The sequence below is a fragment of the Gallinula chloropus genome (genome assembly GCF_964237585.1).
Source record: "Gallinula chloropus genome assembly, chromosome: 6".
NCBI lineage: Eukaryota > Metazoa > Chordata > Aves > Gruiformes > Rallidae > Gallinula > Gallinula chloropus.
In genome coordinates, this window is record NC_140091.1 from 20,769,381 (window position 1) to 20,785,522 (window position 16,142).

General features: G+C 47.4%; 1 protein-coding gene across 5 annotated transcripts in view; it reads right to left on the reverse strand.

Moving 5' to 3' along the window:
• The window catches only part of RABGAP1L (RAB GTPase activating protein 1 like), a gene marked incomplete at its 5' end in the record, with an annotated part of 256,452 nt that overhangs the window by 28,867 nt on the left and 211,443 nt on the right, over positions 1 to 16,142 (reverse strand). Inside the window, one exon of one of the 5 annotated variants that reach the window (XM_084266227.1) lies at positions 8,843 to 8,953. The exons of the other annotated variants lie outside the window; for them this stretch is intronic. Within the exon in view, the coding sequence (XP_084122353.1) occupies positions 8,843 to 8,953 (111 nt within the window). Of the gene's footprint in view, positions 1 to 8,842; positions 8,954 to 16,142 lie in introns of those variants that run through there. 5 annotated transcript variants of the gene reach the window in all.

Sequence of the window (16,142 nt, forward strand, 5' to 3'; positions counted from 1 at the left end):
GGCACGGGGCTGGCAGGTAGCTGGAGGAGAAGCAGGCCAGGAGAGGTTCCAAGCACCAGTCTGCCAGCAGTGTAATGTAAGGAGCTGCTGGAGTGCATCCTGAGGACAGGAACGTACAGCAGCCTGCATGCCAGCCCCAAGTGATCACAGGCAGGTGTACCAAGTCACAAACCTGTACACAAGGCTGCAGTTTGGGCTTCAACCTTCTGCTCCAGCTCTGGCTCCACCACCACCAGGCACTACAGGCTGAGTCTGCCACCACCCCCATGCCGAGGTGAGCCAGGCTCATCCTTCATGTCTCACTGAGACCCTGTCAGGCTAATCAACAAATGGGAAACCTTCTACTTTACCAGCTAGCAGGGAATATCCCAAGAGCATCTTAAGCACAGACAAAAGGAAGAAGCTTGCATTAGGCAAGAGGGGTGGAAGATGAAACATGGCCATGCTAACAACTTCAGCTGGAAAGCCAACCTGCTGCTGCCACTGCAGAGCCAGCCCTACAAGAGAAAGGGCTCCTACAAAGGGAGAGCACTTACTTCCTGCAGGCAAGGAAGCCAGTTAATGTTAGCAGCCACATCTCCCTCCCTCTGATTTCAACCTCCAGGAACCTGCTGCAAAGAAGCAGCAAGCCTAATTTGCTTCCTGAACACCCTGTCCCATTCCTCTTGCCATGGAAAACAGGAGCCCCTTGGTTTGGGATGACAGAAATCAGTGTGACTTGACCTGCTACCGAAGTTCAACTGGTATCTGGACAATCTCTGGGTGCCACTTCTCCCCTGCACACTTATGTTCTCCAGTGGTAAAGGACATGCAAATGCCACAGTATCTACCTTGGCACCGCTTTGGTGACTCTACCTTGTAGCAAAACTACAATGCTTTGTAGTTAACACTGGGTATAGCTAACGTGCTGCTCTGAAATCAACAAATCTGGATGTTTTTTAGCACAAAGGACCAGCCTACAGCTTTAAAACATCAGTGTACTCAGCAGTCCAGCCAATGCAGGGTTTTTTGGGGTGGGGTCCTGTTGACACAGGTAGAAGGAAGCAGTAAAGAAAACAAACCAAACAAACCCTACTGAGATACATTTTCCAACCTCAACAGGGTATTTATATCAGATTCTTCTGAGAACTGGATTCAGAAAGAATAAAAATTGTTGCAGACAATGGAAACAGAGTATTTTTAACACGCTCACCTACATGCACTTTCTCATCCATCTTCTAGTAATTAAGAAATCCAGCTTCCATGAAGAGTTCAGCTGCCTTTCCAGCAAGCTTCAGCCCTCTTCAAAGTTGAGGAACACACTGATCATGGAGACACTGACTGAAGATGGGCAAACGTGCATACCTTGCCTTTGCTAGGATTGCCCACAAAGCTTTTGGGTGTGCATGCAGCTGTATGAAGGGGTGCTGTGCTACACATGGCGGAAATCCGCATGGAAAGCCAAGGGTGGTGGGAAAGCTGAAGGCCTAGGATCGAGGAAGCCTCAAATCTTTCATTTGACCCCCTTCGCTTTCTCATTTTAGTATGATGACTGCTGTCTCTCACAGACTTGAAGTGGTTGGATTGATCCTACCTCACCAGTGGGGAGAGGGAATAAAGACTGATTTGTCCTAATTTAACCATTTCTGCATTCAGATGTTGAAATACGGCCTTACAAAGGCACTCACTGCCTGCCCTTCTTCAGCTGCAGAGGTTCATGCTGATACTCAGCACACTCAATACAAAAATAAAGACCCAATGGATCAATAATGTCTAGAAACCAATTTCAGAGTTGTTCTCCCAAATGGGCTTGTAACAACGATGGAAACAGAAGAAGAGTTTCTAAAGTACCCAGGGAAACGTGTCAATTCTCCTGGAAGCCTTTTTAACAAGAAAATGGGGAAGCCCCAAAATAGGGAAACGTCCTGCTTTTGGCTGTTTAACCACTGGTTCTGCTCTGATCAGTAACATGCCTATTTGAGACATCACTTAAATAATTCCTCACTGATCCAACAACCGTGCAAGGGCAGCAAGAAATGCTTTTCAAACATGAAGAGAAAATAACCAGGACATAATATAGGTTGTTGATTAGGAACAACTAAAACAATACCTAAAACTAAATGCAGAAGAAAAAAAAATTATTTCTTGACTTTTGTTGGCTGCACTTGATTCTAGAACATACTGAGAACAAGAGGATCCCTAAGCACTTTTCATATGCATTAATAATTAAAGCCTGATAACAATTACGATTCAGATGAGTCAGAATTGTCCAGAACAGAGCTCTGCTCTGTCGGAAACCAGGCTGCAGGCTTTTATGCACAGCACAAGCACTGACAGCACTAGCCAATGAGATCTCTGCTCCAGCAATGTTCACTGTTAGTAAATCCTTGAACACAGTAGAGACTGGCTGAGACAGAAGAAATCTCTGTCGTGTCACTGTTTTGGAACCACAGATCAAACCAACTGGATGACTTTGGTCACTGAGCTGAAATCCAGAAACCTACATGCATGCTCTGCTGAGCTAAGGGTCCGGCCGGTAACTGGAGTAGGAGCCTAACTGGTTCCACACCAACATGATTTTACAACCTGGAGGTCCTGTTTTATTCTTTACCTACAGGTCTGACCGATAAAAGTAACTTCCCAGTCAGAACTGGATTCACTACCACAAGACAGATGTATTTCTTTTAAAAACCCAGCCCCCCAGAAGAGCATGGGATGGCCATAAAGCATGAATTAAAATGCTTAGGGAATGGGTCAAGAAGCTGTTATCAAAGGGATAACAGTTATTCAATGACATTTTTCATTCTGGGTTAATGTCTTCTGGGACCCATAAAAGATCCGGCACTATCAACCATTACATTGGTGGCCTGGACGTGAAACACAGAGTCCTGTGAATAAAATCTGCACATGAGGCATGGATAGAAGGCGCAGGGAAGACCAAGAGCTACCAGAAAATTGCATGCACCCATCTGAGTCACTGGAGAGAGCCACACCTCTGTGCCAGCTCCAGAGCAAACGTGTGCAGGGCTGAACTACAGCACAGAGCAGCAGACCTCCAGCTGGGGCTGAATCCCACGGAGGGATGGGATAACTTCCAGAAAAGCACCGCTTGGGGCTTTTCCAAACACTTGGAAACTTTTCTGCTCCCTGGAAGGAACAGAGTAGGGAACGGAGGGCATGTGGTCTGAAAGCAGCCTGCCATCAGCTAGGCAGGACCTTCCTCCACAGCCTTCTCCCTCTCACCTCATCGCAAGCTGACCAAAATAATCCTTCAAAAATAAGCTAATGAAACCCCTTTTTTTAAAATTGTAACAGTACTATTTGTAACAGCCCCATGTGGGCACCCCTCTGGAGGCCATGCATTAAGGTGTGAGACTGGGAACACACTGGAGCAGACGGAAGGGCAGGAGCTAACAGGCCACCTTTGCAGTGAGAGAAACTAACTCCACCGTCAGAGTCAGGCTGCAGCAGAAGGGCTACTGGCAGCCCCAGGATGCGCCAGGAAAGGAGAAAGCAAGATGCCTGGGGAAGTTGTAACCCTGGGTCATCACTGAGACCAATACTGGAATAATGGATCTAGTCCTGGGAGGCACAGCGTGGGTTAAAAAAGGACACAGAGCACAGCCCCTAAGCTGGTTTGTGCTGGGTGTAAATTCCTTGCAGCAGGAGGTTTAAGAGCTCAAACTCCCCAGTTTGGTTTGTGCAAGAGAGCAGAGACAGCTGAGTTGGTCACAGCATGGGAGCAACTTCAGAGGGATAAAATATGTAGAGGTACAGCATGCTGTACTCTGGCATGAAACGGTGCAGCAGACCCAGGATGAATCTAAATGAGAAGTCAGAAACATATTTTGAGCAGCAACAGGTTAACAGGCAACCATGGAAATCAGTACCTTTCCCACCTCCTTCTCTGCTCAGACGAGAGCCGGATGCTTTTGCAGAAGAGCACTTCATAGAAGTTTCAATTATCAAAAAACGCTACTGGAACGCAGCTGGATGAGTGAGAGGAAGCTTAGCTAGCTGGAAGATGAAGATCTGCTGGGCCTTAACCTCTGTGCAGGCAGGGTCAACCACCTCCCTCACTTCCATGCCCTTGAACCTCGATGCCAGACATGAGCCACACAGTGACACTGTCAGACATAGATGGCATCACCGAGTGTTCAACCAACAGGAAAACCCCTTACAGTGATATGCACCGATGCAATACCAAGGACCATGGCTGGGTGCAAGCCAGCAGCTGATGGCATCTCACACAGAGGTGGGCAGCTGACTGCCATGCCCTCCCACTTGCCAAACGCCACGGCTGCTTTCTGCCCCGATACCAAAGGCTATGACTTCACCTCCTCTTACAGCTTCTACTCCACGTTAATAAGATGTGGCAGCAAAACCATGCTGCACATTGAAGGGTCAGGTCAGCAGACAGCAAATGGGATGCTATATAAAAATAAGTACCCCAGGGATTTTAGTACCAATTATTAGTTTTGTACTTAATAGCAAGTGGGTGATGAAGACCAAATAAGCATGAACTAGAATACAGTTGTATGCCAGCTATACGTTACCGTAATATAAATGATACGAGCTCCATGTTTAGGGATAGATCAGTGTCGGTTAAACAAGAACTCTGAGGCTTCTATCCAACAAGCTGCTGCTCCCTCATCAAGGGATGGGGAGCTCACTGCTGGAAAGAGCCAGTTCTCCTAATGGTGACCACTCAAACTCTCATAATCCTCCTTTGGCTGCAGCACCAGTGGTAACACCACCCAGGGAAAGATGGTCTTCAAGAGCTCAAACGCTGCCACAGCTCCTCTGCACTGCAAGAGGCAGACTTAGAGACTCATAGAAAAAATTAGATTGGAAGGGCTCTCCAGTGGGCACACAGACCAACCTCCTGTCCAGGAAGGGAGACCTTTGAAGTCAGAGCATGCTGCTCAAGGAAGTCTCCATGGCTGGAGATGCTGGGGGCTCCCTGGGCACAGCTGCTTTTCTCTTATGCTGAGGCAGAATTTGCTTTCCTGCAAATCATGACCACTCCCTCTCATCTTGTCTCTGTGTGCCTCTGAGAAGAGTTTGTCTCCATCCTCTCTAGGTCCTTCTAGGCGGCAGGAGAATGCAATCAGATCCCTCCTGAGCTTTTTCCTCCAGGTTAAGCTGCCGCATGCATCAATGCCACACAGACCTTTGGTCCTCAGCCTGCACAGACGACCGAGTTACTCCTCCCCAGGGAGGAACCCAGGGTTTCACATTTGCCTTTGCTGAGCCTCAGGAGGGTCCTCTCAGCCCACCTTTGCCAAGGTTCTTCTCAACAGCAGACCTGATTTCTACCTGGCCACTGCTCACCCTCTGGTATTTTTACAAGCAGACACAAGTTTTTGCTACCTGAAAAGCAGGGTGTGCCCAACTTTAGCCTTCAACCCCCTGACAACAACACTCTGTGCTCCTGTGGGGCCACCCAGTTTTTCACCCACCCACCCGTTTGGCTTCTGTGAGACTGAGAGCACACAAATGACTATGGCAGAGCCTGCTAGTGTGTAACCATGTAGGATTTCTCCAAAATGGCTGCTGATTCCCCTGAACAGAGCGCTACACACAAGGCAGGCAGGCAGGCAAATTCCAGTACAATGAAGCTTTCCAGAAGAACTTCCTTCAACTCTGGATTAAGAGGATTATGCCACTTATTATACCATTTTCATAACCCCTTGGATCCAAGTTTTCTGCAGATAAGCTGCAAATTGAAATTCCCTACAGCAAAGCGACTCTCAGTTCCTGCACAAGCCTCACAGCAGTCCACCTTAAGAGGCTGTTTTGCATGGCCATGCCAAGTACTTTCAGAATAACCTGAAACTGAGACCACACAGCAAACGTGTCACGGTCACGCTGCAATATGACTAATTTAGTTAAACTCTGTGTTGGAGGATGGCTATCATGCAGGGTTGCTTGGAGCAGCTTTAACAAAACCTTATCTCAGATCTTCTACATCCTGTTTAATTGTCTGTGTGCATCAAAGCAACGCGACAAAAATGCTGCTACGATTTGCACCACAAAATGCAATCCAAAAAAATGACATTTTCCATCAAAAGCTACGACTGGAATTGATAAGGCCTGGACAACAGCCAGTAATTCTGATCTTCCTCACCAAGTTCATGACCTGTGAGGCACTGGATGGCTACACAGACTGGCCTTAAGCACCAGGAACCCACACCAGCTCTCATCGGGGCCTGCTCTGGTGCTGGTGTTACCCCTTTGCCACCCCACGCCATAGCACCCCGTGCTCTCCTCTGAGAAGGAGAGGCTCCAGTGCCTCCTGACCTATTGCACAACACAAATGAATGCCAGTGAGCTCCTAGTTACAGGCATTGTGGAACTACAACAATCCTACCCTGGCATCCAAACAGCGGAAGAGGATGAAAGCCTTTAAAGAACGCTGTTTTTAAACTCACCTCTGCTACCGGAGGCTGCAAACTCCTCTAAGAGCAAACAAAGCCCGGATTTTGCAAGCAAATGGATGAATCCCAGATTGCAAAAATACCTGTGGTGGCAAGGGGAACCCTCACAACGAACGAAACCTCGGCAGATTCCTCCTGCAGAATGGTACTCCAGGTACAGCATGCACCTCTGTGCAACCTGATAGAATGACCAGCATCAGAGTCAACAGGATTTGCCCTGGCTTATCCCAACTGGCAGCTTGTCCCACGATTAAACACAAACTGGAAGATACCCGTCCCTTAGTAGTGCAAGCTCCCACGCACCGTCTAATCCCACTGTAATCCTGTTGAGCTTCATCTTAAACCTCCTCAGGTTGTCTGCACCATCCCTGGCTTAGCTAATATCCTTCAAAACCAGTTAAAAGAACAGTTAAGTGTTTCCTAGGTAAACCCTGAAAGAAGCATGTTTCTTACTAGCACGCAACACTGGGATGTGTCGATACTCCAATTTAGGGGGACAAAGAGTGAGTTGATAAGAGCACATAAGCTAAAGTCAATCATCTAGATTTTATAAGTAATAGTAATAGCAATAGTAATAATAGCATAAGTATCTGTTTACTACTGTTACCTGTTTACTAGGAGATAGGTAGGTAGTTCACAGAGATTTTTATTTTTTAAATGTTATTTCATCACATTTTCTGAGTGGCAAATATCAGGAGGAGCTGTAGGACAGTGCTCTTGCAGCCAGTTACCCCCTCCTCTGGTCACTGGCTACTGATCTGGAAGAATCCAGAGATACTTAAGGCAAGTCCTGTTACTTTTACTCCAAAGCTATAAAAAACTGAAGAGGCCATCACAGAGCCCAGTTAAACTGTGCTCTTCAAAGCCTTAAATTACAGGGTAAGCCATCCGTGAAGCATTTGCTTACCATAAGGACTGGCACTGAAGCAGCTGCAGGTGCAGGCTGCAGAGCATGCAAGCAGTTTGGGCCAGGAGGCATCCAGGAAAGCCTGCTGTCCCCACCATGTGCCCAGAGAAAGGTCTCTGCACTGCCCTGCCTATGGGCAGGTACCTGCTCCTGAGGCACCTGGAGCCTGATAATCTAATAATTGCATTGCAGGAAAGACACTACCCTGTTAAAAGAAATAGTAAGTAGTAAATAAATGATGGCAAGGCAATTGGGCAGAGAGAGGAAAGGCTGTGGCTGTACAATGATGCCAGGTATACCCAGCACAAGAAAAGTGTAACTCCTCCTGTGCTGGTTAAGTTAAAGCCTGTTTGGAGCCCAGTCTCCAGCAAGGTCGTGTTCCAGGATGCTGTTTGGCAGGGCTGGATTTCCATACTTATCAGCTAACTCTACCGGGCCGTGTGCATTCTAGCTGAGAGGGAGGAAAAGACATCATCATCAAGGGGACTGGGCAGAGCTGTGGTTGAGATCTGGAGGTCTATGGGAGATGCAGGAAGTGAGATCAAGCACCCAAGGTTCCTGAGCACTGAGAGGCAGGAGAACGCCAGCGGGAGATCTGCTCAGACAGGTTTTATACAAGGAAGCAACAAAGCAAATTCTTCCTCTGCTGAAGACACTTCCCTTTGTCACAGCTCAGTGAACCGCCTGGCTACACACACAGACCAAAACCTGCCAACACAAATGCTCAGATTGCTAAATTAGCCTGATTCGTGTTCAGACTGAAGGTGTAACCACATCGGCTTTCAAGTTCGGCCCAACACCTATAGGTGCATTTTTATTTTTCAAAGATGACTTCTGACTGGTTCTAGGCAGCCTGGCTCCCACATGGCTTGTCTGCCAAAGATGTATTTCAGGCAATGAATTCGAGAGTGAGAACTCATCCCTGCAAGCGCTGGGATCTCCATGAGGGAGGAAGATGGCCACACTGTACACAACCATACACACTATTTATGGGAAAAGGAAGCCATAGTTTACCTAAAAAGGTTTTCCAGATACATATGCCCTTTTCCCAAGAGCAAGCAGAAGTGCTGAATCACCGTTTCCATTGGGGCAGATTCTCTTGGATTCAGTGATGACAGTGACAGGTGTACACTGAGCGTCTGCCCTGAGCCTTTAACCAACACACTAAAACACAGCGCCGTGTTTACATCCATTTACCTCCACAGTGAGTTAAGTTCAGTCATTTAATTATTATTTTAATTACTTCAATATTGCTTCAAAAATGTTATTTCAAGTACTATCCTATGTAGCACATCACCTTCTTCTAACCTGAGTAGCCCAGAAAGATACTATTTTCCCAACATTCTCTTTTCTGAAATAAGAAGTTATTTCAATTTTGTTGGTGCATGAAAGCAAAGTTCTGAAAAAAGCAATAGAGAGAGACACGGAGAGCTTTCAGCAAAGGGAGAGAACTGCTGGAAAGAGTATAACCTAAGCATTACTGGATTACTGGGGAAGGAGCAAGAGCAACACCTACCACAGATTTGGGTTTGCTGACTGCCACCAGATTGGCCAGAAAGTCTTCGTCAGACAGCTGGCTAAAAACATGTGCATCGTATGCCACCGTTATGGAGATTTCTTCCATCATTTTGCTGGCAAGCTGCCGTTAGCGGCCAGAGCGGGTTGAGTGTCCAAGGCTGAACCTTGGCTCGGTGCTGCGTCAGTTGTTCACACCCACCTGAAGAAGCTGATGAGGAAGGGGTGTCACGAGAGAAGAAATATGACCCAGCAAATCAGCTCCCGTGGGGCTTTCTCCTCTCCAGGGAGCCTTTGATTCTCACGGGAAGCACCTACAAAGCACCTGCTCCCAACACCCCACGTGCAAAAGGCATGTGCTGACCTTCGGTGAAAGCCAAGAAACCTGGTTTGATTCCAGTATCAGGCTGAACAGGAAAAAGCAGTAGCCAAAGCAGATTAGTATCGAGCAAGAAACGATCCGTCGGCGCTTGACAGCAGGCCTGGAATCACCACTGTCCTCCAACTCTGCAGCAATTCTTTATATCCAGTTTTCTCCCACAGAGAACTGTTAGCAGAGTCTCATTTACCAATGATCCACTGCTTCTGGTTTATTTGTAAACTCACAGAGCCCTGTGTATCGCTGATTTCTTTCAGACATTTCCTTGGAATTTTCCACAAGTTTTAAAATCCTTTTCCTTTAAACTCACTTTCTTTTTTACACAGGTCTGAATCACGTCTCGTGCTCTGCAGATACTCTGGGATTTTCACCAGGAAGATGGCATCGAGTCACAACCTTCTACAAAGGTCCTTCGGCTGCCATTTGTGACACAGGGTGACACAGCCACGTGAAATGCAAGGAAGGCTGTCAGCTCTCCCTTGAATAAGCGTGCACCTCCACAAGTGAAATAAGACCTATTTATGCGAATGGAATTTCCCACAGTAGAAGCTTTTTAACCTGAATCTGGGACTGGTTTGCTTTTAATCCTGGAGTGGTTCAGTACCTCTTGTCTATGAGTCCTTAACAGCGGAGCTGCTTGCTCCTGACTTTTCAATTCATTTATCTTAACATATATCTGACAAGGAAAAAAAAAAAGAAAACACCCCCAAACAAAACAGCACAAGGAAAAAAATCTGGGGAAATAAAAAAATTAAAAAATCAATATTCTCAAAACTACAGATGAAAATCCAGACAATAATAAGTTATTTAAGGAGACAAAGAAAATATCCCAAGCAGAAACTCCTTTCAGGAGACTCCTAACCAAGCCAGTGCTTCTGCTGAGACTCATCCACTATGTTTTTATCTTCTCCAGAAGCCTTTTGTTCTTCCTAGTGAAAAATCATACCTGCATGAGAATCATAAATCACTTCAGCCGGGCGTTTGTTTCCAAAAAGGGTACATGCTGGATGCAGCAAATCTGGGAGAAATTTCCAGTTCAGGTTGCTGGTAGCATATGGTAACGCTCTTGCTTTCCAGAATAAACAGGGTCAGCCACACCTTGCTTGTCTCTTTTTCCTGAGCTCCTGGAGTATCTGTATCAGAGATTATGCGAGTATCTAAACAGCACCAGGTGCTATTTGCATTTGAATAGGGAATTTGAGCAACAGCTGGAGCATACAGGATTAAACCCCCAACATCTCACTTAAACAGGGGGGAAATTACATGTTATTGCTAGGAAACAGAGTTCTAATAGGCTTATGGCAAACAAAAAATGCACCTCTTGAGGTTAAATCCTTGAGACCAGAGCAGATGCTGATCCGGAGAGGTATTTTTTCCCTTGAAATGCACCTATAGTGCATTTAAAAAGAATTTCCTTCAAAGGCTTGCATATTTTTTCCAGTTAATCCCCACGGCAGAGCCACTTTAGATTCGAGTCCGGAAGCGATACACAGCTGGGATTGCTCTCTGCCGTCACCTGTACAAAAATCCTACCTGCTATTCTACATCCTGCTCAGGTTTCCCGAAGGGCTTTCAAAGGATCGCTTCCTCTTGGCTTTCATTGCCTTTGTGGGGTGGGTTGGTTTATTCTCCTAGCAAAAGTTCAGAGCGCGAGGCCGGGAGCAGCTCCTCGGCTGCCTCCTCGGTGTGCTCACAAAGGCACCTGTTGTAAGAGGTAAAGAAATTCCGTTCCCACAACTCCTCCCGCCCCGCTGCAACCCGCTCCAGAGGCTCCCGACAGGGACTGAAATGAGGTAGGCGCAGGGGAGAGAAGGAGCAGGCGGTGTAGCAACAAACATCCCCATGTTAACAAGAGCCCGATTTAATTCTGCAATAAGGGCAGGAGGTGGAGAATGCAAATGAGGAGTACGCCGCTGCTGCTTGGGTCCCTTCACCCGATTTAGCCAACAGGAATTCATATTTATAAGGAATGATGGATCATAACTTATATTCCCCCCGCCCATATATTTTTTGGGTCTTAAACAGAAGGGTTGCGATGATTCAGCAGAACTGAATCTACATTATCGCTGGCTGAATAATTCGAATCCCCACACCTAACAGAGGGCTCATAATTTTGGCATGTTCTAACTAGCAATCACAAGAACTAACCACTGATTTTTGACATTAGCCAATGTATATCTTTACTTGAAAAAGGATGGGGGGATGGGGGTGGAGGGTTCAGCTGTTATTTCAAGCTAATGGAGCTGAGCTGCCCACAGATCCCTACGAACCTGCATTTGCCATCCCCGCTGGCAGTCAGCGCTCCGCTCTCAATCAGCACACAAAACCACAAGTACCAGGCCAGATAAACTAAATCTTTCAATTAAACTGAAGCAAATATGTCCACCCAGACATGGGGGTAGCACGCTCGCACCAGAGAAACCAGAGAGGAAAAGGCAAGCAGAGAGATGCCCTTCACCACCTCCTCGTGCCACACCGCTCTCTCCTCCCTTTGAGCCTTCCCCCCTCAGCTGGGAATGCTGAAGCAATCAATAATCTATCAAAATACAATGAACCCCGCATAGGGAAGCTTCCCATTACTTTAAATCAAACGGCACTTCTCTGACACCACCTCTACCTCACAGCAGCCTTCTCAAGGACCAGGAATGCAGCCCCCTCCACGACAGCGTTTGAAAGCATACCTCCAAAGCAGGGATTTTTGGAGAAAGCGGTTCAACCGAGCCGTCAGGACGACAGGAGAGAGCCAGCAGGACAGGTGAGCTGCAGAAAACTGCCAACTAATTAAGGTCAGTAGCCCTAATGACAGTTATTGGGATTTACGCGCTGGTGGATAATAAGGGGTGAACGGAAAATTCCTGAATTGAGCAAACCAGCTAGCTTTGCAAAGCCAAATCCTGCTTGCTCCCAAGATAAATTCACTCTCACTCCACCCCCAGGAATGTCTTGCTGCTATCTGACGGGGATAGGATCTTCTGATAGACAGGAAAGCGTTACGTATGCGAGGTATGTGCAGCTTCTTGCCACCGCCTTTCTGAAACATGAAGGCGCTTTCCCAGATTGGCTTTTCATGTCTTAATGAACCCGGGAAGATCAGAGCAGTCTTCAGATAAGGAAGCAGAAAACTCCTTTCAGAGCACTTGGAATGGCATCTAGCAGCCTCCAAGGTAAGCTTACAACGGTTTTTCCCCCCACCAGGAAGGAGTCACGGCAGCATGAGGCTTTTCCTAACTCCTGTGCCCAGCAATGACCTGGCAGAATGGTTTCAAGCACAACCAGCAAGTGAAAAACACTTGGTACAGGTTAAAGGCTGCGGATCCCAAAGCACAGCTCTGCTCTCACCCACAAAGGGCCTGCCAACTGCTGGAGAGCAGCAGATAGCCTGGACCTTCAGCCCCCCCCACCAGACCCCTCTGCGGCCCTCAGGAAGCTGCTCCACAGCACCTGGTGCTCACCCTCGCCAAAGCAGCGAGCCAGTCCCTCACACACATGGTTATCCCTTCAAAATAATCACAGAATCCCAGACTGTGTTAGGTGTGAAGGGACCTTCAGAAGCCATCTAGTCCAACCCCTGCGGTGAGCAGAGACATCTTCACTAGATCAGGTCGCTCAGAGCCCCATCAAGCCTGACCCTGAATGTCTCCAGGGATGGGGCCTCCACCACCTCTCTGAGCAAACTGTGCCAGTGACCCACCACCCTCAGAGTGAAGAACTTCTTCCTAATATCCAGCCTAAATCTTCCCTTTTCTAGTTAAAAGCTGTTACCCCTTGTCCTATTGCTCGGCGCCCTCGGGAACAGTGTTTCCCCAGCTTTCCTACAGGCACCTTTAACAACTTCTTAAATAAGGAGCAAAGCATCTGCCTCTGCGCTGGTGCAGCCTTAAAGGAGGCTGCCCTTTTGCTCCTAACCCTGCTCCCGCTTCAGACGTGGGAAGGTAAATACCACTGCTTGGGCTCACGGGGAATGCTTGACAGCAAGGCCGCTGCTCACAGGAAGGACTGGCCCCCACCACGCGAGAAGAGCGCTTCCCGGGCCCAGCTCGGCCTGTAGTTCAGTTTTATTGTTGTTACTGGAAATATCCAGTAACACTGCCCTTTCTCTCTCCCCCCCACCAACTAGTGTGTGTAAGCACCTGTGTTCCTCCTAAAATAACCCTCCGAATGTGAGCTCGATGCACTTCAGCATATGTACGTAGACAGGTAAATCCTCCTGATTCGCAGCCACAGCGAGGTGAAAGCAGGAGAGAGGGTACCCTCCTTCCTGCAGCTGAACGCCGCAGAGCCAGGCCGCGGGTGGTGGCACAGGGCAGCATGGCTGAAGCTGCCAGGCAGGAAATACACGAACCCCCCCATCCCAGCCCTCCCAAACCAGGGAGTGCCACACCAAGGGCTAGCCCTGCTCTCCACAACTACTGCTGTCCAAGAGGCTTCTTGCCTCTCGATGAGCTTTAAAGCTCAGGGAAGGTAAAGCTATTTAAAACTCCAAAGGGGAGCAGGTCCGGCCAGCCAACAGCTCCCCAACGTGTCAGGAGGTCACTCTTGGGATTTTGCAATGCATACTCACAATTAACTCTGTGTACTTGAGGGGGTTCTTAATGCTTGTCATTTTAAAGGGTTTGGGTCAAGTTTGCACTTCATTTCAGGTTTTACATTAACCCAAAGGTACAGCAAAACAAGGCAACGAGCTGCCTAAAACAGATCTGCCCGCTTCGGTTTCGAAACGCCACACGGACCTGGGAAAGACTGAACAGCAGCGTCACTGGGATGCCAGGCTACAGGTACGTACTCATTATGATTCAGCTCAGTCCCTTCCAGATGATGCTGCAGCCTTTTAAATTAACTCATTGCTCTCTTTTGCTTTTTAAGGAATTAAATTCACATTTTTAATGCCGGGTTCCATGTTTCTTTTCCATCCCGCCCCTTTCACTATCTATGGGCATTCAAAATTACTTTCTCTCTCCAGCAAAGTTTCCTTCAGCTGTCATCTCTCTGGCAGAAACATCTTGCTTCATCGACTTTCCCTGCCTGACAAGAATCTTTCCCAAGGCAAAGGGAGAATGGGGCTCTGATCGGTCCAAACTACCAGTGCTGTTTATGGCACGGCCCTGCAAAGAGCTGCAGTGTGACACGATGGAGAGAGGCACTGAGGCAGAGGAACGGGGAAGAGCCAGACATCCCGGAGCCAGTGCTGCTACCGACTACAAGGAATATTGACTCTTGCTGTAAGATTTTGGAAATTCTACCCTTTGGCTGTTGAAAAAATAGATTTAACAGCATGTTTGGGGCACACATTGTATGCAGAACCCCATATAACTGACTGAGGTATAAACCAGAACTTAGCCTACTCCCTTTCTTACCCATCCTTTTCTTTTAGCAGAACAGGAGGCATTTTTCCTACCTGCAAAGGCACGGGGAGGTACAGGAGAGCTCCAGGACATGCAAAGGGCTACTCCAGCCTAATGCACACGGAGGTTGCACCGCAAACCTCCCTACAAAATCTATGCAGAAGGAAATGGAAGATGTTCCTAAACTGACTTACAGCATCATTTCCTGGAAAGCAGCAGGCCTTTGCCACCTACTTCACTCCTCTTCAGGGACCGGTATGTAACCTCCTCCTGGTTCCATGCTGGCAGACTCATAAACAACTCAACACCACAACTGAGGGAGGTGGCAGCAGTTGAAGAGCAGGGCCACTTACCAGGGACCTTCCTACATCCACCCCAGGGCCGTGAGCAACCTCTGTGGACTTTATGCCCTCAAGTCAATGCAATACAAAGAGGTCCCTCCCCTCCTCTGCCTAAAGGACACGCATTAACAACCTGTCTGCCACTGGAAATGTCTCTGATATATGTGTGTGTGAGTACATTCCCTAGGGCTATTAATTCAACAACTGAATAATGTTTTATTGCATTTAGACCACGCAAATGCCATTGAGAACTAAGTTCCACAATAAACTGATCCTGACTAACACTACCTCTGAAGCGTATTTTAAACTTGTTGTATTTATCATGTCAATTGGTATTGAAAAGAAAATAATTAAAAGGGATCAAGCCTATTTTTCAAGAAAATTAGCAGAGCAGTTGTACAGGAGCCCTTCGCACTAGTAATTATTGATACGGATTTCTGGCTTGATTTCAGTATAGCTTGATTTCGGGATTTTACCCAAACAGCCCACAAGCTAATGCAAGCAGAGCCAAATTTGATCACCCAAAAGCTTCATCAGAGTAACAGAGCCAGTTCAGGCTTCATACCAACAATAGTAAAACCCAAGGTCTACTGACTTCCTATTTAGTGCCTATGATCAGCAAACAAAAGATACTAATTAACAACAAGTAGCACATTAAATACTGACATTTGTCACATGAAGAATCTCAGGTCAGGACCTGGGCTTCTCATTCTAAACCCACACCTGGCTTTCTTTCCTAAGGTAGATACACGTCTCCATATTTTTCTTTCCCTCCCCAAAGAGAGGGATTATTGGTCTTTACCTGCCTCCCAGAGGAAGATTAATAAGGGCAAAATTGATGAAAAATGCAATATTGTAAGTGGTATTATTGCTGTTGTTATGAAGTCTGGCTGGTTCTCCCCAGTGAGAACGTGGACCACTTACAACCCAGCTAAGCTGTGCAGGGAGGGGAGATCCTGCGGAGATCGCAGTGGCGCTTTTACCTGCCTGAAGCACCCTGTGGCACATCAGGTCACTTTGCCCCTGTCCTTCACCCTGGCACAAGAAAAGGAGGAGAAAGAACGAGAAGCTGGAGAATCAGGAACCGTAGGAAATTCTTGTAGGCAAATAGAAAGAAGCAGGATAGAGTACATCCCTCGTCCATCAAACCCATTGGAGCCGGCCAGGCACAAACCCACCACAATGTGCACTGTGGAGCAAGAGGGGAGTTGGGGGGCTGCCATGCCAGTACCCCTGGGC